This window comes from Cyclopterus lumpus, chromosome 14, assembly GCF_009769545.1.
Source record: "Cyclopterus lumpus isolate fCycLum1 chromosome 14, fCycLum1.pri, whole genome shotgun sequence".
Lineage (NCBI taxonomy): Eukaryota > Metazoa > Chordata > Actinopteri > Perciformes > Cyclopteridae > Cyclopterus > Cyclopterus lumpus.
The window spans coordinates 3,945,785-3,973,026 of record NC_046979.1 but is presented as its reverse complement, the minus strand read 5'-3'; the positions used below and the strand labels follow the sequence as shown (position 1 = coordinate 3,973,026).

General features: G+C 40.7%; 2 protein-coding genes across 2 annotated transcripts in view; both read right to left on the bottom strand.

The window, feature by feature from the left end:
* castor2 (cytosolic arginine sensor for mTORC1 subunit 2) overlaps nt 1–3,612 on the bottom strand; it is a 15,176-nt gene extending 11,564 nt beyond the window's left edge. Inside the window, exon 1 of the mRNA XM_034550986.1 lies at nt 3,248–3,612. Coding sequence (XP_034406877.1) covers nt 3,248–3,360 — 113 coding nt within the window. The 5' untranslated portion in view covers nt 3,361–3,612. The remainder of the gene's footprint in view (nt 1–3,247) is intronic.
* A 16,550-nt stretch (nt 3,613–20,162) lies between these two features.
* doc2b (double C2-like domains, beta) overlaps nt 20,163–27,242 on the bottom strand; it is a 98,976-nt gene continuing 91,896 nt past the window's right edge. Inside the window, exons 7-9 of the mRNA XM_034550689.1 lie at nt 25,194–25,275; nt 21,823–21,919; nt 20,163–20,296 (exon numbers count right to left, since the gene is read on the bottom strand). Coding sequence (XP_034406580.1) covers nt 20,163–20,296; nt 21,823–21,919; nt 25,194–25,275 — 313 coding nt within the window. The remainder of the gene's footprint in view (nt 20,297–21,822; nt 21,920–25,193; nt 25,276–27,242) is intronic.

The window sequence follows — 27,242 nt, the reverse complement described above, 5'->3', positions numbered from 1 at the left end:
TTGTTGACAACTTAAAAAGAGTCCAAAGGTTTTTTTTAACCCAAGGAATTTAAAATACCTCTTTGTGTCGCTCCATAAATCTGAAAATACTGTCAACAGACATTTAAAAAATGTAATTTTCGGATTGTTTTTATTAATAAAATGTTATATAAATCAGGCTTTTGTGAACAAACCCCTCTGAAGAAACCTTCAGAATATATTTATGAATGAAAGTGTAAAGTTTGGTGGATGTGAGAGCTGCTGAAGTGGAGACGTATGGAGTCTGAGAACAAACTCATTGAGAGAAAACGGCCTTTAAACGAGATTAAAGTTACATTTCACACATTGTGAAGACTCTACAGGTGAATGGGGTAACAAAAAATGAAATAATAGATATCACCATGAAACTTCACCAGTACATTACTTAAATTAAGATAATAATTGTTCGTATTTCCGTCCAAAACAGGCGAGTACGACCACAAGTGAGAATTGCGTCAGCGTTGCGCGTGCAAAACAAACACGACCTCTCTTTTTTGCTGCATGTGCAGATTCCATTGTCTGCGTGTTTGTGTCGTCTGCTCCGGTGTTGTTGATTCTATGAGTGGCAGGTTGTTTACTTATTGTTTACTCGACAGTTTTCCGGTTGAATGATTGATGATCACTTCAGAAGGAATTGATCGTTTCTTTCCACGTTGTGGTGCGGTGTGAGGGCGTCTGTATGTCGACGTGTTGACGCAACTAAATGTCTGGTGTAAAGCTTTTTACCCAACACTGAACCAGAATCAGTTTGGTCCCGATCCTCTGTAGACCTCCACCAGTAAACCAGACCGCCAGAGAGAAGATGGTCTGCTTCTATAGCGTTCTTCTTAAAGCCCCTCATCGGAGCCACCGGGTCGGGTTCTGGTGGAACCAGATGACATCGTGCAGGTTCACCAGAAAACTCCCATCGGCTCAGAATCCAGCAGAGACCAGTCCACCGTGGACTAGACCCAGATCCGGTTTCACCTGCAGCCCTCGGACCTGCAGTCGGATCTCCGGAGGGAGGAGGAGGAGGGCTCAGCTCCCGGCAGCAGCAGCGTCTCCTCCTCCTCCTCCTCCTCTTCTTCTCTCTGGGAACCGACACCACGGTGCTGGAGGCCCAAGACGTATCTCTGGACCCGCTGTAGGGAAGGGAGGCCACGGGAGAACCAGAACCAGGACCGTGGTGGTGTTACTGCTGCCGGGGGCAGAGCTCTCCTCCTTCCACTGGAAGTGAAGCCGGATCTGGGTCCGTCCGCGGTGGATCGGACAAATCTCTCAATTCTTTAATAAACCAAAATCTAATGGACCAGTTTATGATCAAATAGGCACTGGAATTTTTCCAGACTCTTAAATATTAATATCGGGATCAGCTTCTAAATCCTAAGTTTAAAAAAAAAAAAAAAATCCAGTAAATCCTCTATAAACATGTCATTTTTATTAAAGTGATGTCATCCCGTCCCACTATTTGTCAAAGTGACGGTGCGTAAATATGAGCGGTTGTTCACCTCACCTGAAATAAAAAAAATTATTATTAACACGCTTTTATGAAATATAGAATTAATCTTGGCTGACTTAACTCTGGCTGACTTAAGACATCCATGTTGGGTTTTCAGGCATTTCCCGTATTATTTATAGGAAAGTAAAATAGATCTGAGAGGTTTTATTTATTTAGTCTTATTTATGAGAAACTATTCACAAGCCCTAAAACTGGCATTTACAGCATCTCAGACATCCCATGAATGCAGCGCCCCTCGAGGAGACTCTCCAATGAGCCCAAAAGATGAATTAATGCTCACGTTTGCAGCTGAAAGCAGATTAGAACCCTGAAAACTGACGTTTCTCTGGACTCGTGAAGCAGACGCGGCTTCTTTTTGTTCATTTCTTCCAGCCAGCAAAACAAAATCAGTTCACAGGCGACGGGCGCGAGCCGGAGAAATCACAGAATATGTGTTATGAAGAATTAAAAATGACAAGAATTAAATGACAATTAAATTAAATGACAAGAATTAAAAACGACGATTTTTATATCAAAAAATTATAATAGAATCACACAACACGGGAGGAATATCCAACCTAGAGGAGCTGAGGAGGATGTTTCTCAGTTACAATTAGCACAATTAATTAAATAATTTATCAGCAACTATGTTTGAGCAAAAAAAAAAAAAAAAACGTTGGTTTCAGCTTCATTATTTTAGTTGTATTTCTTTACTTTTGGTGGGACATAAGACATTTGAAGACGTCACCTCGAGCCTACAGGGAAGACGTACACTTATTATTATTATTATTAGTTACTTTGATCCTTAAAAGATGGAGAACATACACGGTTTGATCCCTAAAGCGCGTTAAATTAACTAATAACATCAGCTGTGAGCTTTTAAAATAATGTCCAATGATTATTAATGTATCCACAATGCTCCTGTCTGTATCTTTAACTCTCACACACACACACACACACACACACACACACACACACACAGTCAGTTGTTTTCAATACCTCATACATGGAAAAACATTCATTTTAATACCGCAATAAACTGGTATATTGTGATGCGTTTGCTTATTTTCAATGTTCTGTCATAGCCACAGACAGATTGACAGGTCACTCAAGAATGAGCGTGCAGGTTATCTGCAGCCTCATTATAGTGACATCAGCACGTGACTCGTGTTTTATCTCTAACTTTGCATGTTCTCAAATAACCAGTCCAGTGATCCTCATTTGCTTATAGGCTAATGTGAATACACGCGTGGGGGGTAATAAGAGAGTGTAAAGAAAGAAAAAAAATGTAATTAAAGTTCCCAGTTGGATGTAATAAATCCACTTTCTTCATCCCATCCCCTATTATTATAGAAGGGAAAACAGCACCCGCACGCGCACACACACACACACACACACACACACACACACACACACACACACACACACACACACACACACTCCTCTGGCGACCACCCAGCTACAGATGGCACAAAGCTACCAAAATGACACCACAGACCGAGGATCGGCCTTGAAACCCGTCGCCAGGGAGTCTGGGGGACCGGCGCGTGCTGAAGCCTCAACCGCAAAGCTGCAGGATGCACGAAGCGGCGTCACAGGCGCACGCAGCCGCCGGCGTGACCACGAACTGACTGCTGCGTCCTCGCGGCGAAACGCACAGAAATGACACCCCGTGTGTGTGTTTGTGTGTGCGTGTGCGTGTGCATGCGTGTGTGTGCGTTTTTCTTAAGTCGCGTCTTCGAAGTTACGTACCTTGTTTTGGAGGCCAGGAAAGCGAGTTTTATTAATCCGTGAGTGCAAATCTGGATCCCCTCTTTTTCTATACTCGCCACTTTCAAGCTGTGCTCTAAAATATGAAGCTCCATCTTTTACGTCTTCTCATTTGAGGAACGGCTTAAAAATGTGCAACAACAACAACACAAAAAAAAAAAAAAAAAAAAAAGAGAGAAAAATATGTTTTCAATAATAATATTTAAATACTTCAAATGAGATGCATAAATAAATAAATACAATACGCGCTCGGCAGGGGAAAGGCGTTTTAAATAGAGAAAGAAAGAGAGCAAGGCAGGGTGGAATAAGGAAAGCGAAGAGGTAAAAAAAAAAAAAAAAACGGACCTGCTGTCAAAACCTGCGACGGAACCGCGCGCACTTCCGGTTAAAGGTTTTCAGAATAAAAGACCCCAGAGAGAGAGAGAGCTGGAAAAAAAAATTAAGGAATAGTTTGACATTTTTGGGATTGCAAAAAAAGAATAGGTAGCTATAATAAACCCAGATTTACTTTCGAAATATGTTATTAGATAATAATTACAATATTAGGGATTATTTCATTACTTTTTTGATAACCTTTTTGACAATATAAAAGGTATAGATAATTATTTTTACGATAACCGATGTTCTTTTTTTAAACTTATTGTGTTGTTGAATACACAGAGTACACCTGTAGTTTGCGAGGGTGATTTGATTTGATGAAATATATAAAAAAATTGAATATACAACATTTGAATACACAACATTTTAAGTTTTAGAGATGTTTTAAGAGAAAACAAATAATTTGTTGCTGCATCCATTTTATTTTTTTATTTTTTGGTCAGATACCCACTATTTTCAACTTTTGATTTTGGAGTATTAACTACCTATAGTCTTATATCTACCAACATCTCCAAAGGTTTCTATTGTTGTTTGGAATGTCAGAATCCACAAAAACAGCCCATTAAAAATTATATTAAATAACGTATGAAAAACAAGCAATCTGGGGATTTAGGAAATTGTGATGAATATATTCTGACATTCAAGAGAACCTGGTTTATTCATTTATACAATTGTAACACATTAATTGATACAAAAATAAATAAAAAGATTAGTCTCCAACACACAGTACATTAAGGTAGTCAAGTCCCCTGGCTTGTTTGGTACGACACAATAAACATAGTTATTTTTAAATGAAAATATAAAATAAGAGAAGTAACATTAATAAACCTTTTGGGGAAATCAAATGGTAACACTTTATTTTATTGAGTTAGTAACTTATTTCATAGGAAGTTTATCATCTAATAACAGAGACAATAATGTGTAAATATTTCAGTTTATATGCAGTTCAGAATTTCCCATTTTCAGACGGACACTGATTGAAAAAACACAGCTCGCTGATACATAAAAAAAAATATATATATATATTATTTTATACGTTTTTAATTTCGGTGCTTTTATTTTATATTAAAAAAACGTGACAGCGGAAGTGCCCGTCTCACCGACTTCCTGCAGCTTGTCAGCGTGTTAGACGGGAGAGCACAGGACCGCTGCTCCCCATGTTTGCTCTCGGACTGGAATAGTTAGCAGCTGGTCGGACTGAAACAAACAACTTGCCATTCAAACGGGGGGGGGGGTGGAGCGGTGCATCATGGGAAATGTGGTTATCTTGCTTACACGTCTGCACAGGTGGATTAGAAGGAAGATTAGAGAAGAAGTTAACATGATATGTGACTTTATATTGTCTTTACATTCACATGTTTCTGCGGCACCATTTGAGGTAAATACAAATAAAAGATAATGGCAAAAAAAACTAAAGAAATGAAAGAAATTGCGTTAAATACAATATTATATTTCCTTAAACTATATCCTATAAATTAATTGTCCCGTGGAATTTCAAATCCTTATATACAGTCACTTTAGTACTAAGTATTGAGCATAATATAAATATAGGTATGGATAATAAATGCAACATGCATAAAAATGTATGTATGTATGTAGTGTTATATATATATAATATAATAATATATATAATATATATAATATAATAATAATAAAATATGATATAGTGCAAAAAAACTATAATACATGATATTAAATACAATAAAATATGCAGTGATGTAAGTTATGTTATTGTATTTATATAACATTATAATAAATATGGTATATATTTTTTTACTACTGCTATTCCTTATAGTTCTGAGTAAGTATAATAATAATAATAATATGATATTTAATGGAGGACAAGGTGCAGGTGTAATGTAGAGTCTTTGTTTCGAACAATCAGACTAAAGAGTCGGTCGTGTTGAACCAGCTGAAATAAAGCCACAATATTTAATATCTGTTTGCAAAATCCATAACTGCATTTAAATGGACCTCGGTAAGAACAGCTGTTGCTGTCGTTGTATCGAGACAAACATAAAAACTATTAATACATGTTTCCTGCGCCTTTCTCAAACTGTAACCCGGCCTATCTGGAACTCAAAGATTACTGGCTTCACATATCTGAACGCTCTCTCCTGCTTTTACTAATATATATTATTTAATATTATCGTAAGATCTTACACAGTTACGGCTTCCTGTTTCCATGTCGAGTTCTGCCCCGATAGCAAGTATTTATGATTCTTATATATTCTAATTTATAATTATAAATCCTTCATGTTTTAAGAAGATGTATGATAAATATTTTGTGTTTTATTGCTTTCTAAATGTATAATTTGACGTGTTTAGGGCCTAAAAGGATGTCTGATCAGCTTATGCTTGCACCTTTTTTGTTATGTTACCAAAATAATCTTTAATAATTTATCTATTACTACTACTACTTCTCCAAATGTAAAATAAAAACTAAAAAACTTTATATTTCTGCAGGAATGTTAAGTAATTTAGAGGATATAGAATAACGGACAAAAATATACAGGGGGAGCTATTATTTGTTCAGTGTTAACGTGTAATGTTGTAAAATAATAATTAGAAAATACGTAACAAATATTATGTATTTTTGAAAGACCTTAATGCTTTGTAAAATAATTCAAAAAAATATGTTAAACAAATATTTATGTATTTTTTAAATACCCTAAATCGTTGTAAAACAAAACAATATTATACGTTTTATAAAGAAATAAAAAATAAAAAAGTATCTTTTGCACAAACATGTCGCCACTCAAATGTGTAAGTGTGCTCTTGGGTTTGGGTCAGAACAAATCCCAGATCAGAACATATTGGTGAAACTCCGAGTGGGGGTGCAAAGGCATGTTTCATTACCCCCCCCCCCCCCCTTGAGGTTTAAATGAATAATAATTGGCCTCCTGCTGCGTCTCCGGGGGGGTTTGAGTCCGAGTGAGAGAACCAGGGTTTCCTGATCGCCGTGGAAACGTGCACATCCAACGCTGTCGTCCTCTCGTCTACTTCGCTGGACGCCAATAATCCTGGTTATTCACAGGTACTGAGCTCCCCTGTGTGTTTTTGCTTGTTAACAATATACACACAATGTCATGGACGTGTGTGTGTGTGTGTGTGTGTGTACTGTCATATATTACTTCTCATTTTACATGTATACCCTTGGGTGTGAGATTTACATTTAGAGTCTATACATATATATACATATGTATATACAAATATATATGTATGTATATATATACATATATATAAATGTATATATATGTATATGCATGTATATATATGTGTATATATGTATGTATATATATGTATGTATATACGTATATATGTAGACGCATATATATATGTATGTATATCTATATATGTATGTATATATATACATATACACATATATATATATATATATATGTATAGATATATATAGATAGATAGATAGATAGATAGATATAAAACCAAGCAGTCACAACTGCCTCTCCTTCCTTCTCCTTCCTTCTCCTTCCTTCTCCTTCCTTCTCCTTCCTTCCTCGTCCAGCTTCACTTCTGCATTTCGTTTGTAAGACTTCAACCACTTCCTCCCCCCCCCCGAGGAGTTCTTCTTCTCTCTACTAAACCACAGCGGCGTGTCAAGTGCGTGCGGCCCCAGGCGTCCGGCTCTGTGGTATTTCCAGCCGACGCTCTAATTGCAAAAACAATTAGTAGTAACCGCCCACAACAAAGTATTAATTAAGCAAACAGAGACTCTCTATCTGCAGCCACGGAGAGAGTCAACTTATTTGAATCTCCCTGGTGACGGTTAACCGTTGTGCAAATAAACACGCAGCAACAAGAACACACACGAGGACGTTAAGTACGCCGGAGGTATTTAAAAAGATTAAAGCGATATCGTAAACATCTTTCTTTGTGGCGCGTGCAAACTAATCACACTACAGCGCGGTGAACATTTATTAGTGATTTTCCTCTTTGTGGGTTTTTTCTTGTTAGATAATAGAACACTGTAGTGTGAAATATTGTAATATATAATAATATATATATATATCATAATATATATTATATCTATATAATTTATATATATATAAAATATATATTATATATATATATATAATATGTAATATACAGACCAGAATATTGATCACCTCTGATATATATATATATATATATATATATATATATATATATATATATATATATAAAAGAGTATTAATTGTTTCTTCTACGATAATCTCTACCAGCCCGTTATGAAGCGATAAATTCCTCCCAACACATATGTATGGAACCCTGTTTAATGTATCTCCATTAACCTTTCATGTATAATATTCAGTATTGATGACTTGCAAGTGGATGACAAGTCTCCTCTCTCCTTGGGGGCCTGTAAATAGACCTGAACTGGACACCGATGTGCTGACAAAGCATTTACAGCTAAAGGAAGAAGTGTTAATACCTCCTCCGAATGGCCACATGTTGAAGAGCCTGACCTCGGAGGGGGGGGGGGGGGTCTTTAATGGAGCTTTGTGTACAGAACAGTCTTTTCCTCTCCAGCTGCTCCACTCGGCTTCTTCTCTTTTTTTGATTGCAGAGCTTTTCTTTGGGGACAACAGCACAGACTTTGGGAAGTCTACCCTCAAAGATATTCATAGTGTTCAAAGGGGGGGGGGGGGGGGGGGGGGGGGGGGGGGGATTTAATAAGAGCGATACTTGTTTTATAGCCTTTATGAAGAACTAGAAATAAGCATTATTGCAAGGAATAGATCACAGGCACAGACTGTGTATGAGAAGTAGTTGTCGTAGCGTCTCTCATCGGTTTGTTTTGACCATGTTTGGACTGTATGGGAGTGACGTAGAGACCTGTCAATCACTTTGTAGCCCCTCCCCAAAGCATACCCTGCTTTATGGTCTATTATCTTGACTCTAAATAGACAATAATTTACTTTAAATGGACCAAGCGGACGGACAGACGGGGCTGTAGCTAGCAAGGAGGCGTTACAAAGATAGTAATTTTCTCCAAATATGAACAAAAAGAAGCATTTTAAGACTTTATATCTCTACATTGCAACACAAGAACAATGAAATAAGATGAATAAAACCATCGAGGATGGAAGTGGCAGGAAGCACATTTCCTTTCGCATTAAACCACCCGCGTTGCTGAACAGCTTTGTGTATTTTGCTGTCAAATAGGAGCCGACAACAAACAACGTGAAACGTCAGCCTCACCTTTGACCTTTTTCACGGGCCCCGTCCAGGTAATATCACGACGAGCTCCCGGACGTCAGCGCTGACGTCACAGACTCTTCTCCCGTGCCCTCGTGTCCTCCAGGAGACATTTGATATTGTCTCTAACTGTCAACCCTCAGATTCACAACACGGGAGCCAGCGAGGAGGTTGAATCCTGCAGGTTATTATAATAAGTATTATGAGCACAGCTTGTTTTTTATATGTTTGTACTGCACTCGGACACTGAAGCAGCCTCTTCAACAACGTTTTTCACTGTTTTTTTCCCCCCCTTCCCTCGTGCCGTGTGACGAGATTAATGGAGAGATGTCTGGAAGAAATGCCAAATCTGAGCCGTACATCTAGCTGACGCCACATTTCCATTTTCATCTCGTAATGAGACGTGAATGTGTGACCGATCAGAAGATAAGGGAAAGTCAACGGGAGACGAATGTTTAGAATGTAAGATTTTGTAATTTTTTTTTGTGCGTCGCCGCTCAAGAAAGACGATTTGTTTACTTCCCAAGAACAAGAAAGCAATGTTCAGTCTTTTCTTTGGGTTTTGTTTTTGCACAAAATAATCAAAAAGAACCGATAGGCAGTATTGATAAGGGGCCGAACCGATAAGCAGTATTGATAGGAGTGCTAGTATCGATAGTGTGGCGTCACACAACTAATATCTGGAATAAATAAAAACTTTGAAAACCGACCACCGAAATGGAAAAAAAAAGCCGGCTCATTCCCCGGAGTTGGCTCTCCGCGGGGAGGTGGAGTGGAGAATTAAAAAATGTCTCGCCTGAAGGCAGCGAAGACGAGGGCAACGTTTTTTTTTTTTTAAACGGTGGCTGCGGCGTTACGATTGCTTCGCCTGAAAAGCCTCGAAAAAGCAACATCGGGGGAAGCTGCAAGGAAGGGGGGAAATGGAGTGGGAAAATCTCTGAAGAAGACATAAAGTGGACGTTGAGTTGGGATTATTTTTTGTTTGATTATTAAATTGCGCGCTCTAAAACGGATCAAATATGGAGTCGAAAAAAAAGCGTCTTTCTGTGCGCACCGGAACCGTACGAGAGCCGGTGGACTCTGAATTATACCGGCATGAAAAGTGAATCGCGTTGGCTCCTGAAACTCTTTCCACCGACAGCCTCGGGCCTTAATAACCGACTCACCCAGCAGACTTTCACCTCCCGGACTCTTGAGCCGCTGTGACGTTTTCGTTTTTTTTCACCACTTTCCTGGATGCAGTTTGTCCCTTTTTTTAAAATTATTTTAAAAATATTTTTTTTAAGTGTACGAAACAACTGGCAGTCATAGATGCTCACAGAAATCCCGTAACGTGGCACAGGCACACGTTATGGGATGCTTTTAACCAATGTAATGAATTTAAGAGATTCCGCGGCGGTCAAGAAAAAAGAGAGTATGAAGGAATAAATGTGACCTGAATACATGTGGATTCATTAGTTTAAAAGTAGACTAATAGACTCTAAAGTGGCCTCACTTTCTGCATTATGAGGATGATGATGATGATGATGATGATGATGGTTTAGGGTATTTATTTGAAGTGTGCATGCAGGAAAAACCCCATGTGATATAAGTCTTTTAGCATAACAGGCTTGACCTTTGATTGTTATCAAGCTTCGCCAATTGCACAATTTTACAATGCAACCTGCTTTCTGTGGTACTTTAAAAAAAAAGAAATGAATGAGTCACGCGCATCGCTGTTGTTCCTTTGAGGCGTAATGATATGAACGCGTAGATTTTGTTTTTAAAAAAAAAAGAAGCTCCATTCCAGTAAATCTGCCCCGTGTGACTTCAATTATATTAGTTTTCAAGTGTTTCCAGTGATTCCAGGTTTTATGGGAAGATAATTATAGTTAAACATTAAATTAACACATGCAGATTTTGAGCAGGAGGGAAGTGTTTGTTTCTCTGCACTAGTTATCCAGAGTTAATGCTTCGGGGTGTCTGAATCATCAGGCTTTTGGCCTTCACTCAAGGATCACGAGAGCCGGTTGTTTCAATCTCAGACTTAATGAAATTAATTTTGTGGCCGTGAGATATGTTCAAAAAGCAGGTTTTTATGGCGCTTTGGTGTGAATGAGTTCAGCATCTGGAGTTTGCTGCGCTGTGACATTTGAGACACACACACACACACACACACACACACACTTACAATGGAGGACAGGGGTAAGCTCTAATCTCTTCCCCGTGACCCAGATGCCGTCCTGAGAACCACCAGGGCTCAGCCCACGTCTCGCGGGTCTCCGCCCTCCACCGGTTCACACCGCCGTCATCTGTGCAGACACACTTTCTCCACGCACGGCTGGACTTTGCACAACCTCGAGAACACAGAATACCAAAACGCCCGTTGCCCAAACCGGCCGGTTACGCAATTATCGGCCGCGACTATTTATCAGCTATCCCCCTGTGTTGCGAAAACAAATGTCAGCTTTTCATAAAGTCAAGGAAACAAGTGGATACTCTAGTTTTAGTGTTTACCAAAACATATTACAATATTATATAGTCAGAATTACATGGGAGGTTGACCACTAACTGATAAATGAATGCATTAGAATGTGTTGTGTAAGTGTATGAGGGCTAACAACATTATGATGGCCATTCACATGCTCACTTATGTCTCATAAGCAATTTTTGGGTTCATAGCATTTGTTCCACCGACTTGCTGTTAAATATAAAACATTTTTACCACTGGAGAATTGATTAAAATGATCAAAAAAAGACTTGTTTTTTGTGCAATTGGCTTGGGAATTTCTGTTCTGGAAGCCGCTCAGAAACCTTCTTATTGTCAATATTACCTGTGGAGGCCAGCCATCCTCTGAATGCCAAAGGTCTCTTGTTTGTGGCTGTAGAGCTTCATGAGGCTGTGATTATCCTAGAGGTCACGACAGGTCGCTTTATACATTTGACCGCTATGGGGGACTGACATCATCACACGTGAATACAACTGGACCCGTCGGATCCACAAGAGTCTCAGCTTTCCAGTCAAACATCTTTCCTCAAGCAATTTGTTTAACTGCGGTCGTCAAATTCATCCACTTTATGACCCTTAAATCGTACTTAAATCTGTGAAGACCACTCACACGTTACATTTCATACGTGAAATAAGAAACCTGTCGGTACGAGATGTTCGTGCACGAAACCAATTGTCGTGCTTTACTTGTATGCCAATGTGGGTTATAACACCTACACAGCTCACCTTGTATTTATTATAAATGTTACTCTCCCCCCCCCCCCTACCTGATGATGTTTACTAGTCATCAAAGCAGAAATATTACACTCGCAGCCTTTTCGGGCTTTATCAAGAAACAAAACTTATTTTTGACTCCCTTATATTTCTCCGTCTCGTGACGGGCTTCACTTTCCTCTTTGTCCTCTCCACCTGCAGAGTCCTCAGAGTTCATCTGCAGGATCTCCACACACACACACACACACACACACACACACACACACGCACACTCACTCCCCCATTTGTTAGACGGATGGCTGAGAGCTCAAATTTTCTCATTTCTGCCGCGCTCAAAGACATAAATCTCGAGTTTCCGAATCATCCTCAAAGTCTCGCTCTTGAAAGGGTAGTAAATGGGAATCCTCCACGGCTCTGTTTACGTCCCTTAAAAGATATCCTTCAAATGATTACGCAACACTTTTCTTCAGTCATTTCGGCAGACGTCCGGGGGGGGGCAATGAATTACAGAGTTGTTATAAATGAGCATCTTGGGATCTTTGTCACTAAATGAAACGACGGCACGCGGGAACCAACGGGCTTAGACTTCGTATTCAGCGATCGCGATAATCAATAAGTAAAGTCGTTAATTGTTTTTTTCGTGGATTTTTTCGGCCATTTCTGGAGGCACTGCGTGGCTGCCGGCTGAAAACTAATTGCCTTGTTCACACACCCAGCGGACACGGAGCAACTTTATCAATCATTTGGAGTCGTCCCTCCTGGCCGCCTGATGGATTTTAAGTCCAATATTCACTTTCCTTTTTTCGCAAATGTTCTGCTCTGAACTCATTCTTGAGGGAAACGTTCTGGCTCTGTAGCGGTTAAATAATCCATTATGTTTACTATGTATGTGTTGGTTTGGTGCCGAGCAGGAAAAACTGTATTTCTGAACGTGCTGCCATGTTGCTGGATAAATAACTGATGAATGGGATGAAAGGAAGTTGATATCACCCTGAAAATGAAATTGAAACCAACACAGTGAACACAGATGGGATTAACCACGAGGTTGGTGATCTGATCCCCGGCTCCTGCTGTCTGCAGGTCAAAGGCCGAGTTAATACTCAACGTATAATCACGGGCGTGCGCTTCTGCTTTTTTATTTTATATGTTGTAACTTTCTGTGGCGATCACGTGATTGTCACCAATAGTTCACTGATAAAAAGCCTCCATTTACATATCTGGGTATGGTTTAGAAAAAGGAGGTCTGAAAAAAAATCTTCCTTTTTAATCAAATAGTTTACAGGATATTTAACCTTTTGTTTCTTTTATAATGCATTTAATACTTGACTCTTGTTTCTTTAAAGGGTTTTGTAATAAAGGAGTCCATGAATATGAGATATGAGTTTAGAGATAACAAACAATCCTTTATTTAGCTTTATTAGCGACTGTGGCTCAGTGGTGAGTCGTCTTCCGTTAGCTAGACACTTAACCCCAACGCTAACATTCCTACCGTGTGTGAACGTTAGCTACTCCTGAAGGGCAGGTGGCACCTTAGCCACTGCCATCAGTGTGTGAACGGGTGAATAATGACAAGCTTTGAGTGGACGGAAGACTATAGAAAAGCGCTCTCCAAGCACAAGTGCATTTACAGCGTTTCTGCGGGTTACACCTCCAGTATGCTCACATCTCTGGGTTACACTCTTCACAGTAACGCGGTAATTTCTCCAGGCATTTTAGCTATAATATACCTATATATTTTACCACGATAACTGTGGTGTTGGGTGTGCATGTTTTTGTTAGCACGCTGGCTGCAACAACAACAACAACAAAAAAGCGTTTTCACCTATTTGGTATGCAGGTGGGTTTTAGGAGGATGGAGCAGCGCCGGGTCGGTAAAAGGAGGTGTGTCTCGGAGCTCGATCAAATTAATGATACGTAATTAATGTTATTCCATTGCTTCATTTGTTATGTATTCAGTAATGCTCATGCTGGTTTAACTAAACTGTGTAATTTGTTACAGTGAGCAATGAGTATTTCCCGTCGCCGTTGAGCGATAGTTTAAAGCGAAAAGGAATTAAAGTCCCGAATATAGGCCGATTAAGTTGAGTAATTGAAGCAAATAAATCCATTAAAATGAAGTTTTACGGTAATGGTTCAAATGTAACTGTTGATTAGTGGAGTTTTTACTGTAATGCGGTGCACTAAAACCCGGCAAATTGCCGTTATCTGTCAGTGTTACTGTTGTAGAAGGTCATTAGTGCCTGGATGTCGCCGACGGAGAGTTCAGACTCTTTTACTTTTGGGCTAAAGTGGATCGCATTAGGGGGACGAGGGCACAAAGAAACAGGCGGTCACACGGCTAATTGATTTTCCTTTGTGTGAAACGGAGCTGTGCAGCTTTATGATTTTCTGGAAGAGAAGTCTGTCAAAAGGAACACCTTGAGTTGTTTTGTTCTGAAAAAGGAAAAGGAATCTCAGTCCAGGCAGAAAAGAAGCTATAGCGCTGAGCACATTTCCTAATTCAATGTGTCCGAAATTTTTTTTTAATTGGTCATTTTTGCATAGTGATGATAGATATTAGGATTTCTAAAGTGTCTTCAAGTTTCCAAATTGTTTTGAAGGGGAAATGCCACCACTTTCTGTCTTCTTTGACTCCAGAGGAGCGGATTCAAGTCGGAAGAAAAAGTAAAAGGCGACTGGGCGTGACTTTAAAATTATATTAAAAGCAAGAGGCCAAAATAATCAGACTTACACTTACATTTAGCAGGACTTGATCGTTCATATAGCTGCTACCCTGTCAATTAGCTAGCTGATGCTAATCACTAGCGTTAATGCTAATTAATAGCATACTTACTATTTGCATCATTAGATGCGAGTGCTGTGAAGTGAAAAGCGATTAGCGTTAGCGATTCACAGACAATGTATCTTCTGTTTTCCAAAATTGTGCTCAAATGTTGCGAAATTGGTGAGGATTTGCTTTTTCTTGTCTATTTGGATGTATTGTTCTTAAGTTCTAAATTATTGCATAAACCTATTTGTTTAAATAATACAGTCATTTTTCTAAAGTATTCTTTTGGAGAGCTTTTGAGCTAAAATATTGAAATACAATCTAGGAAAGACAACCTGTTTATTTGATTAAAATACAATGTGTTTATAGTCCTACATTCTAAAAAAAACAAATAATGCAAACAAGAGTGTCACAAAAGGAACCAAAACAACAAAGGAGAGATTTTAATTCACATCAAGTCACGCTTCCAGATAGTCAATACAGCAGCCAAACAGGCAATGCGATAGTGTTCAAAGGTACAAAATGTTGTCCAGAAGAAAGACTGATTTATAGCATAATCTTAAGAGCATCCACAGTTGTGTATTTTAGTTTTTTTTTAATACAGAAAAACAGTATCAAACATCAGGCAAAGTCATGTCATGACAAAACCAAGAACGTACGCATGCGGTTTATTTTATTTTTTTCTTCTTCTTCATAATATTGAGCTTGCATACAAAGGCAGACAGATTACAAAATCACACATCAGTTTGTATTCATTACATATGAGAGAGAGAGAGAGAGAGAGATTAAGAGAGAGAGAGAGAGATCACCGGTGTGTCAAGGATTATATTGAGATGCCAACAAGGTTTCAAGAGTCGGTTTGTGCATCACAAATCAATGTGGCTGAACAGGCCGGTAACGCTTAAAGGAAACCAAGAGGCGAGGGTCGACGGCATGAATTAAACATTTCATTCCTCAGTCTTTGACGTTTTGTCCGAAATCGAATTTTCTTCAGGTCGAGCAGAATGTAGTGTGAAAGCGTTGTAATGGTGTCAACAATAGATACGAAGGGGAGGGGGGGGGGGGGTCAAGAGGGTCAAATAATATAAGAAAAGGACATTAGGGCCGTTCCTCGCTATCAACCGGCTAAAATTAGTGAGTTGAAATGATGTTATTATAAGAGCAGTCACACCGACGGCAACCTACATGCTCCCCCCAAAAAAAACTAAACGTGCCCGGGCCATTCGGTTACAGGGAAAGGTAATGACAAAAAAAGCTATTAGCAGAAAGCCTGACAGGAATCCTGAACGTTACTACGCGAGCACTGTGTTTTTTTTTCGTATGGCGTATTCCTTGTTACCAGTCAGTGCACGGTGGGAATTTACAAAGGAAGGCATGCAGGAAAGAAAGAAAGAAAATCAGGTCATCAAACTCAGTACAGGGCATGCATCCCGGGGCCCACTGGTCCGTGAGGGTCCTGGTAAGTTTCCAGGGCTGCACGAAGGGTTACGGAAAACCTCAACATGAAATATTAGAATAATAACATAAATAATTTAACAGGCTACGGAAGGACTCAAACAAAAAAAATCAAAAAGTGTTATCTTCGTATCTGACTTTAGTATAAACCTGGGGCCGCGAGTTCAACCGTGTCTACTCCCAGATATGTGTGTGTGTGTGTGTGTGCCCAGATACAGAGCGGGACGATACACACTAAATGTGCACGTTCTTCAGAGGATTTACTGTGGAGTAGAAGGGGTTAAACATTCAGTTTGATACATTTATACATAAAAAATAAAAAAAACTCAACATCATAGTAACAATATACATACACACGGCTAGTATATTTAAAAGTTCTTCTCGCCCGTCTCGGCGAAGCTTGCATTGCTGAACAATCGCGGCGACTTTAGCAAAGGACTTGAACTTCAGCAACAACAGGCTGGTGTAAACGATACATGCTTTTGATATTTTTTGATTATTCCTTTTTTTAAATTTTTTTTTAATATTTGACGTAAACTTTTCCGTTGTTGAAATTCTGAATTCTGCCCTTTCTTGACAAACAAGCGGGGACATTTTCAGCCACATCACAGTTGAATATGCTGCCGGCGAGGAGTTTCTTTTTTTTTTTTTGGAAACTCATTTTTTTCCAGTGGTGTAAACAATAAACTGCGCACGCAGGGAACTACACACACACACACACACAATAGAGCTGCCCAATCATGTGATGTCGTTGTGGTTAGACAAGTGATTATTATTTTTTTATTTCTTCCAGCTGCTGAACTTCCATTTTGTTGTTGTTGATTACAGCCGCTCTCTGTCGAGTAGGCTCTCCACCTTCCACACAGAGAAGGCCGTGTCATCGCGGCGTCCAGCTATTACACGATTATGCTTTTATTGCACTCATTGACGCATCTCGAAACCGAATGTTCTTGACCCTTTTACCTAAAAATACGTGCGTTACGTGTTGGCAACGGAAGTGGTTACCAGCATCGAAGTGTCTGGTTGTGTTTCAGTGTAACCGTGGCGACTCTCTGTAGCTCCTATTTTAAAAAACCGAATAAAGTCATCTGGCGACGTCTTCGCTGGCGAACTGCGACATTAAACGCTGGGTTTCTCCATCAAATACGTCTTTATATCCGACCTCTAATTTTTTTTCTACACTTGCCAATGTAATCTACATGGCCGCTAACAGCGCATGCATCGGAAAAGTCGATTTGTTTCGGTTGCATTCTCCATATTTGGTGGTTAATCACCTTGCATAGCGTGACAAGCTGTTGCACTCCGGCGTACTTCCATTGCCAAAACTACACCGGCACCGTGGCCTTGAACCAATGACCGATCTCCAATTTTACGAGTATTTTTTAAATGCATTTTATTTCGACACCTGTTGCTTTACCACTGAATAACACTGCATAAGAAACCTGCAATTTTGAGGTCCGTGTGGGATGACCGAATGGACGAACCACTTGTGGAGCCTTGACATCAGGGTTAGCACACAACCAGGCAGCTCTACAGATTAGAGGTTGCACTGAAACATCAGTGAGTAATCCAAGCAGGTGGTGCTCAGACACCTGGTTATACTTGCTGTTGAATTTCTTATCAAACTGGCCAAACCATTTGGTTATTTGACAGACAGTTGGTGACCGGTCATCTTGCCAGTTTACAGGTGAGCATCAGTCTTTATCAAATCCAACATCTGTTTCCTTATAACCATTAAGAATTGGATTAAGGGGTTGTTTAGTGTAACTAGGAACAGGACTTGAGGCCTCAGTATACTTCAAACAAGATGCTCATGGTGTAACAGTGTCTGACTGAGACCCCCCCACACAACAATCGGCCGCAATCAGACAGACGTGTGGACAGACGTCCAACAAAAAAGACTTAAACCGGTGTGCGGCAACCTCCGGTTCTGAAAAGGAAAGTGTCTTCAAGATGCATTCTCTCTACTGACCACCAGGGGGCGACTCCTCTGGTTGTAGAGAAGTCTATGCTTCATGTGTTAAAGCTGCATTCTCTCTCCTGACCACCAGGGGGCGACTCCTCTGGTTGTAGAGAAGTCTATGCTTCATGTGTTAAAGCTGCATTCTCTCTCCTGACCACCAGGGGGCGACTCCTCTGGTTGTAGAGAAGTCTATGCTTCATGTGTTAAAGCTGCATTCTCTCTCCTGACCACCAGGGGGCGACTCATCTGGTTGTATAGAAGTATATATAAAATGACTCTACTTCTCTCTTGATGTATTCCCTAAGTAAACAATGTAAACATGAGTTTATGGTTTCAATCTCTAGTTTCAACTCTTCAATACAGCATGATGTTCATTTAGTAATTAGTAAATTATGGTCCATTTAGAGTCAAATAGACCATAAAGCAGAGTATGCTTTAGCGTGGGTCTACCAGGTGATTGACAGGTTGCATATCTGGTCACTTGCGTTCACTGGCTGCAAAACGCCAAGATGGCCACAGTCAAAAAGCAGAACTCTAGGCTTTTAAAAAACCACAGTTCTCTGTGCAGTGTCCGTGTTTAATACGTCTTCAAACTCATGGATCTATAACTTGGAAGTAAATCTGTAATTCATCGCCACAGCATCAATCCCTTACCCCCCTCTAGCAGCTCATTGGAAGTTTTCTGACGCTGCTTTCGGTCTGAATGCCCAGAGGCAGCATTTGAACTTCTCTCTCAATCACTCCTTGATTTACATTTTAAACTTTTGAATTTGTAATACCGTGTACAACACCAGGAGAGACAGTTTGAAAGGGTTTGCCGTCATCCCCACTTGAATAATTCATCGCATTGAGACGACAAAGGCCAAAGACAAGAGTTGTTGGCAATGGATTGGTGGGATGAAGCCAGGAGGGTAGAAACGCAGTTTTGTGATGCGACGTTGCTACGGTTACGGTTCAGCTTGGTCCAGGCACAAAAGTTACGTAAAGACCACGGTTGAATGAAACAACGTTAATAGTTGGTAGAAAAGGTCCAAGGTATCTTTTGCTGACCCATCCAGCCACCCTGACCTTCTCTATCAAGTCTTCACTACTTTCTTTGCCCTCGATGGACAAGAGTCGCACTGTAATTCATGTGTGGTGTGTGGACATTTATTGAAACTTAAAAAGTCGGTTTTCTTGGAGGAAGGTCTCGGTCAGAAAGCACATTGCACAATCAGGTCAGTTTGAAGCATATTGAGGACTTAACTTGAGTTCGTGGCATTGTTGTCGCCAGGCCAAATGAGTCAAACTAAAGGACAAATGCTCCATACCTCTAAAACCAACTGCTTGTAGTGAGCCACCTACGTGGGGGTGAAGGACCACAGGAGGCTTTGCTTCCCAACAGCTTGTCAATCATATTAAAGTGCAACATCTTCGAAATGAGAACTATTCCACTAAACATTTCTGCAAACTCTCATCAGTATAAAACGTTGCTACATCCTTTGTTAGATTATCCGCTCTCTTGTTTGTGCTGTTTCCGGGGGACCGGTGAATCATTGGTAAATCATTTAGCTGCTGTTAAAAGATCTCATCGAATAGAAAGCATTTGCTCCCCTTTTCTTTTCTTTTTTTTCTTTCTTCACTGATCAAATTTTGAAAATTTACGAAGCTTACAAATGCAATCCCCGTTATTCATTTTTCGTTCATTGAATTTCTGTTGAAAAGAAAAGAGCAGCCGTGCAACCCCTATTGTACATAAGAACACAAACGTAAGGATTTTTTTTTCAACCGAGCCCTGTTGAGAGGAAAATATATTCCTAAAGAGGTGTTTCGCAGGTCGCCGTGGCCAACATGAGGAGAATCCATAGAAAGAGGACGGGGTGGGCAAAATGAAGACAGGAAGTCCTATCTGGTGGGTTGGAGGGGGGGGGGGGGGGGGGGGGGGGGGGGGTCTTCAGTCATTTAACGAACCGGGTAATTCATTGGTCAACGTGTGCCAGCGCTCAATTTTCTTGTCCTTGTTTTTAAGGCAGTCAAACCAGTGTTTGAGCCTCTCTCCGTTTGCATTGATACCCAGAGACACTCCACCTGAAAGAAGGCACGAGGAGAGCGTCAGTCATACGTGTTCTGAGCAAATGTTTACATAAATGTGTCACATCATGAGATCGTGAAAAGGGTAAAAAAAAAAAAGCACAGCGAGGACACAAAACAGCTGAACACGTGTACGGGTTTTAAATATGTCGTGTGACACGGGAGACACTCTTTATTACTGGTGTTTGATTAACGATTAATAAATCATTCACTAATGTAGACCAAACAATCTCCCCTCCAGGTCCTTTTAGTGGCTGTTCTGATGATATCTGCTGCGTTGCCGAGGACAGCCACCTTGGTTTAGAGTCATCTCTAGTTGACAATGAAATATTACCACGTCCAGTTCATGGTAATATGGCTGGCCTCTTGTGAGTGAATAAATGTGTTAATAAGTGTCTCTAAGCACTGCAACATTATTTTGGGTATTAAGGATACTCACAATACGTGCATTCAAACCACGTAGTTGGAAGCAAGAGCGATGCAAAGTGTCAAACATTCTTACTGCTGCTTAATGCCGGAAGTCTGGGTCCTGTGAAGCTGAATTAATATAACAAAGTGGCTTTTGAGCTTGATTTATAGGCGAGGTCACTGAGGGATGAGAGCATGGCTTGTGTCCTTGCTGCAACTTAATTGACTCTTAAAGAGAAAAGAAAATGACCCCCGTTTTATGTGAATGCCCCATCAGTGTTGATAGATGTAGTCAATTGAAGCAATACATTCCTTAGTGCTGCTATATCGACCCAGAAAGCTGATTTCTCCTGATAATTAGAGCCGTGCCGGCATCACCCACATGTTTGTGATGCATTGTGTACAAACGTATGTCCAACAAGCGGCGACTTCCTATTCTGAAAAGTGAAGCCAATGCTTAATGTTTTAAAGCTGCATTCTCTCTCCTGACCACCAGGGGGCGACTCCTCTGGTTGTATAGAAGTTAATGCTTCATGTGTTAAAGCAGCATTCTCTCTATTGACCACCAGGGGGCGACTCCTCTGGTTGTATAGAAGTTTATGCTTCATGTCTTAAAGCTGCATTCTCTCTATTGACCACCAGGGGGCGACTCCTCTGGTTGTATAGAAGTCTATGCTTCATGTGTTAAAGCTGCATTCTCTCTATTGACCACCAGGGGGCGACTCCTCTGGTTGTATAGAAGTCTATGCTTCATGTTTTAAAGCTGCATTCTCTCTCCTGACCACCAGGGGGCGACTCCTCTGGTTGTATAGAAGTTTATGCTTCATGTTTTTAAAGCTGCATTCTCTCTCCTGACCACCAGCTCATATAAAATGTTCTTGATATTTAAAATTGTGGGAAGAGCCTTCTGTTACGGCTACGTGGCTGGTTTGACATGCCGGTCCCCAGCATGGCTCAGTGCTTGTTTGTTTCCCAGCTTCCAGCCTCACAGATGGCACACTCAGCTGGACAGACAGCCAGTGGTGCTGCTGATGCTGATGAATATCTATCGAGCTGCTTCAGCTCCTCGTTATCTCCGATGAAAGCGAAGCTGGCCGCGGTTCACCCGTGCTTACCTATGAAATCGTTGGACTTCCCGATGTCGTAGTCCCACACGGTCACCTCCAAGGTCTTCTTGGTGAGGTCTGCATATTTAATGTCGTAACAGAACTCCTGCATAAAAACGACAAAAAATATAAGAGCTCCTCTCTCCGGTATGATCACATGCAATTATATATTTTCACATCATCACAAAGTACGAAGTCTAAAATGTGAGTTTAAAGCTCTTGTAAAAATGGCAGTTAGTTATCGGCGAATGAAAACTGTCGATACTTCCAAGATGCTCATTTAGCATCTATTCCTTAAAAAAAAAAAAAAAGTAGTTTTCTTATTTTTACCCTTAGAGGCACAAACATTTAATGTAATTGCTTTTTCGTAATAAATGTGTTCTTAATGGCCGCTATGTGTCATGGGATTATGTTTTTCCTAAAAAAATACCTGCTCAAGAATACAGTGACTGGTATCACTCATCCGTAATAGCAGCATAATCAATGAAGTCCCCCATCCGTGAAGCCAAACAAGCCTTTTTCTGATATCAATTTGCACCGCGTGAAGGAAGGAAATTCATTCGGCGGTCATATCTGTAGTTCAATCAGGGTTGCTGCTCCGCCTTAGTGGAAATCAATGCCTCGATGCCGTTGCTCGTCTCTGACCGAAAAGGCCAAGAGGTGATGGAGGGATACGGACGCAAAAAAATGTCAAGAGGAAAATGTCAAGCCGCTGGCCTGCGTGAGTGTTTGGCCGAGGCCGCCCGCTCGGATACGGGCGGATACTTGAGAGACGAGCTGCCCTGTGGCACGGCGCTCCGAAGGGGCCTCCAGAACATGTTCGGCTGCCTCTTGCATGCAAAAGACTAATGTATGGGTCCTCAAATCTGATTTCAACGGTATTTACATTCAGCCACTTTGGTTACGAAAGAGTTGAGTGATGAAAATAAGGGCTGATTACTCGCCTACGAGACCCCCTCCCCCCCCACATCCACACTGGCTGATTAGAGTGAACCAAAATGTATTTAATGTGGTGAAAACGCCAACAATGAGCTGAAAAAAAAAGAAAGTTGGCCGCTGATGTTGAAGTGTGAAAATCGGCATTCTCTCTACTGACCACCAGGGGGCGACTCCTCTGGTTGTATAGAAGTCTATGCTTCATGTGTTGAAGCTGCATTCTCTCTTCTGACCACCAGGGGGCGACTCCTCTGGTTGTATAGAAGTATATGCTTCATGTGTTAAAGCTGCATTCTCTCTCCTGTCCACCACAACTCCTCTGGTTGTATAGAAGTCCATGCTTCATGTGTTAAAGCTGCATTCTCTCTACTGACCACCAGGGGGCGACTCCTCTGGTTGTATAGAAGTATATGCTTCATGTGTTAAAGCTGCATTCTCTCTCCTGTCCACCACAACTCCTCTGGTTGTATAGAAGTCTATGCTTCATGTGTTAAAGCTGCATTCTCTCTACTGACCACCAGTGGGCGACTCCTCTGGTTGTATAGAAGTATATGCTTCATGTGTTAAAGCTGCATTCTCTCTCCTGTCCACCACAACTCCTCTGGTTGTATAGAAGTCTATGCTTCATGTGTTAAAGCTGCATTCTCTCTACTGACCACCAGGGGGCGACTCCTCTGGTTGTATAGAAGTATATGCTTCATGTGTTAAAGCTGCATTCTCTCTCCTGTCCACCACAACTCCTCTGGTTGTATAGAAGTCTATGCTTCATGTGTTAAAGCTGCATTCTCTCTACTGACCACCAGGGGGCGCCTCCTCTGGTTGTATAGAAGTATATGCTTCATGTGTTAAAGCTGCATTCTCTCTACTGACCACCAGGGGGTGACTCCTCTGGTTGTATAGAAGTATATGCTTCATGTGTTAAAGCTGCATTCTCTCTCCTGTCCACCACAACTCCTCTGGTTGTATAGAAGTCTATGCTTCATGTGTTAAAGCTGCATTATCTCTCCTGACCACCAGGGGGCGACTCCTCTGGTTGTATAGAAGTATATGCTTCATGTGTTAAAGCTGCATTCTCTCTCCTGTCCACCACAACTTCTCTGGTTGTATAGAAGTATATGCTTCATGTGTTAAAGCTGCATTCTCTTTCCTGTCCACCACAACTCCTGTGGTTGTATAGAAGTATATGCTTCATGTGTTAAAGCTGCATTCTCTCTACTGACCACCAGGGGGCAACTCCTCTGGTTGTATAGAAGTATATGCTTCATGTGTTAAAGCTGCATTCTCTCTCCTGTCCACCACAACTCCTCTGGTTGTATAGAAGTATATGCTTCATGTATTAAAGCTGCATTATCTCTACTGACCACCAGGGGGCGACTCCTCTGGTTGTATAGAAGTATATGCTTCATGTGTTAAAGCTGCATTATCTCTCCTGACCACCAGGGGGCGACTCCTCTGGTTGTATAGAAGTATATGCTTCATGTGTTAAAGCTGCATTCTCTCTCCTGTCCACCACAACTTCTCTGGTTGTATAGAAGTATATGCTTCATGTGTTAAAGCTGCATTCTCTTTCCTGTCCACCACAACTCCTGTGGTTGTATAGAAGTATATGCTTCATGTGTTAAAGCTGCATTCTCTCTACTGACCACCAGGGGGCAACTCCTCTGGTTGTATAGAAGTATATGCTTCATGTGTTAAAGCTGCATTCTCTCTCCTGTCCACCACAACTCCTCTGGTTGTATAGAAGTATATGCTTCATGTATTAAAGCTGCATTATCTCTACTGACCACCAGGGGGCGACTCCTCTGGTAGTATAGAAGTCTATGCTTCATGTATTAAAGCTGCATTCTCTCTACTGACCACCAGGGGGCGACTCCTCTGGTTGTATAGAAGTCTATATAAATGACTCTACTTCTCTTGATTTATTCCCTCAGTAAACATTGTAAACATGAGTTTATGGTCTCAATCTCTAGTTTCAAGTCTTCTTCAATACAGCGTGATGTTCATTTAGTAAATTATGGTCATTTAGAGTCAAACAGACCATAAAGCAGGGTATGCTTTAGGGCGGGGCTACAAGGTGATTGACAGTTCTCTACCAAAGACGTAAATAAATGATGACTAGAAGACGTCGTATCTAGTATTTTCTATTTTCTAGGCCGTTGGGTCAGAGTCTACCTAGTAGGTGATAAAAGACAATTGGTTAAATAAAGTATCAACGCTGCCAAAAGACACCTGCGCTACATGCATGTCCTGCCTTCTGCTGCTCTCACACAACCGATAAAATAAATTGTCTTCTGTTTTTCACTCCGACAGCCTCATCTGACTCTCAGTTTGTTTTTTTTGTGGGTCCTGGGGTTATGGAGGGTGCTCGGCACATAAAAGCACCGGATAAAGAGACACACACACACGAAAAATAAAAATAAAATTGGAGTTTTGAGGTTTCATACCTCGTTGAACTCTGGATTGAGCGTCTTCTTTTTCACAGCAGTCTTGTGCTTTGACTTTTTGTTCTCGTCGGGCTTCAGGTACCTGCAGGAGAGCAGAGCAGAGACTCAATACCTCAAAGCTTTTTACGGCGGAGAAAAAAGACCACAAAGCCCTGCAGATTCGATTTGTCATTTTCAAAAAGCCTCATCGACTATGTTAATCCTCACGAGGAAGCATCATGACATCTGTCCTGCAGAGGGTGCTGTGGCACTGCCTTGCACCCAACCGCACAGCCGCTTCACATGACATTACTTACATTATCTGACTTTTGATAGGCTCCATCTGTGTTTTTATTAAATAATAAAAAATACATTCCCAGTTGGTAATTAATGGATGCCATCCCCTCGCTCTGCGTCTTCATGATGGGATTACAGCGTTGAAGAGCCTCACAACAACATCTCAAGTTTTGTCAATATGAGGTTTTTAATTGGTTTGCGCTGGTAGAGTTTAATAATCTTTACAGTTTTCAATGTTTTCTGAAATGGTATGGTTAAATATGAAAATTCTTGTTTTAGTTTGTTGACATATTCAAGTCAAAGGTTTTTACTGAGGGGATTTTAGATATCTCTCTATATCACCCAATAAATCACAAAAATACAGTCATAAAAAAACTCATATTTTCCTTGTAATAAATGTTATATAAATCAAGCTTTATATGATGAATAAACCCCTCTGTAAAAACCAGACAATAGAGAGGAATGAAACTGTAAAGTTTGGTGTATGTAAGTGCTACTGAGCAAAGGTTTTGCTTGTAATGTCTCGCCTGAAGCGCGCTTCACTGAGTCACCAGTTTATTAGGTACACTGAGCTAAAACTAACAACAGGACTCTGACCAACGCTATAATGTTTAGTTTCAGAGAGGATTTACGCCCTCTCTAAAGACTGCAGTTTGTGCTGCTGTTGAATTGTATTGTCACAAACCGCCGCCTTCAAAATGACCATAATGTTTAACTTAAATCTGGCATTAAATAGGAGAACACCTAATCATCTGGCAACTGGAGTGTATGTCGTGAAATATGCAATTAAAATAAAGGTTGACTTGATCCTTGTAGGTGTTGCTGGTTGTTCCCAAGAGATGGGACGTTGGGCGGTTACTCATCGGTTTTAGTTTGCAGTCCGCGAGTCGCCGGTGAAAACACATCGTTAGTGCTTCTGCTGGTCCGGGTGAAGGCAAACGTGTGTGAAGGTTAAACCTTTGCGCTCATAAATAATGCACTAGGTTTGTACTTATGAATATATGAGACCCTGCATATTGGACATAAATGTTACCATCGATAAAATGTTTTTAAAAAATGTTCTCCCTCCTGGTTATTGGTTTTAACTCTCTTCACCATCATGCTGAAAAACCAGCGACAACTTTATGTTTTTACTTCCTTATAGTCAAGGAAGTTAAACGGATCATAATTCACTCTCTAAATTATATTAATTCTGTACAAAAAAAACAAACAGCTGCATGTATTCAAGTTTACAGGATACTTATTTTTACTGAATGGAACTTGAACGCAACATAAGGCAACCTCCGTTAGCCGTTAGCTAATAGCTCCGCAATTGAGCCGAGCAGGACTGTGCTCGTTAGGACACTAACGAACTCTCATCTTACTTTTTTTTCCAACACAAATTTCTTGTTCTTTATCAGGGAATAAAAATAGGGTGCACAAGAGTGTTGGACCACAGGTGTGTAGAGCTAGTTTGCACATGCTCAGGGCCAACTTGGTGGGATGTAGGGATCAGGTGGCGAGGGACACTTGTTGCTCAATTATACGATGACTGGATATCTGATCTTTGCAAAGACTCGTCTATTCTATCCATTTAGCAAAGGACAGTTTTGAGCAAAGCTTACGGTGGTATATACTTCAATTACAGTCGCTCGTCGCCTCCCCCTCTTCCCGTTTACGTGCTCACCGGACCCGCACAGACTTCCATTCCCCGAGGTAACACAAGAGACTTAAAGGGAACGCAAACGGGTTTGTGGTCACAAGCTTACCCCAGGGGGGAGTGGGCACTCAAAT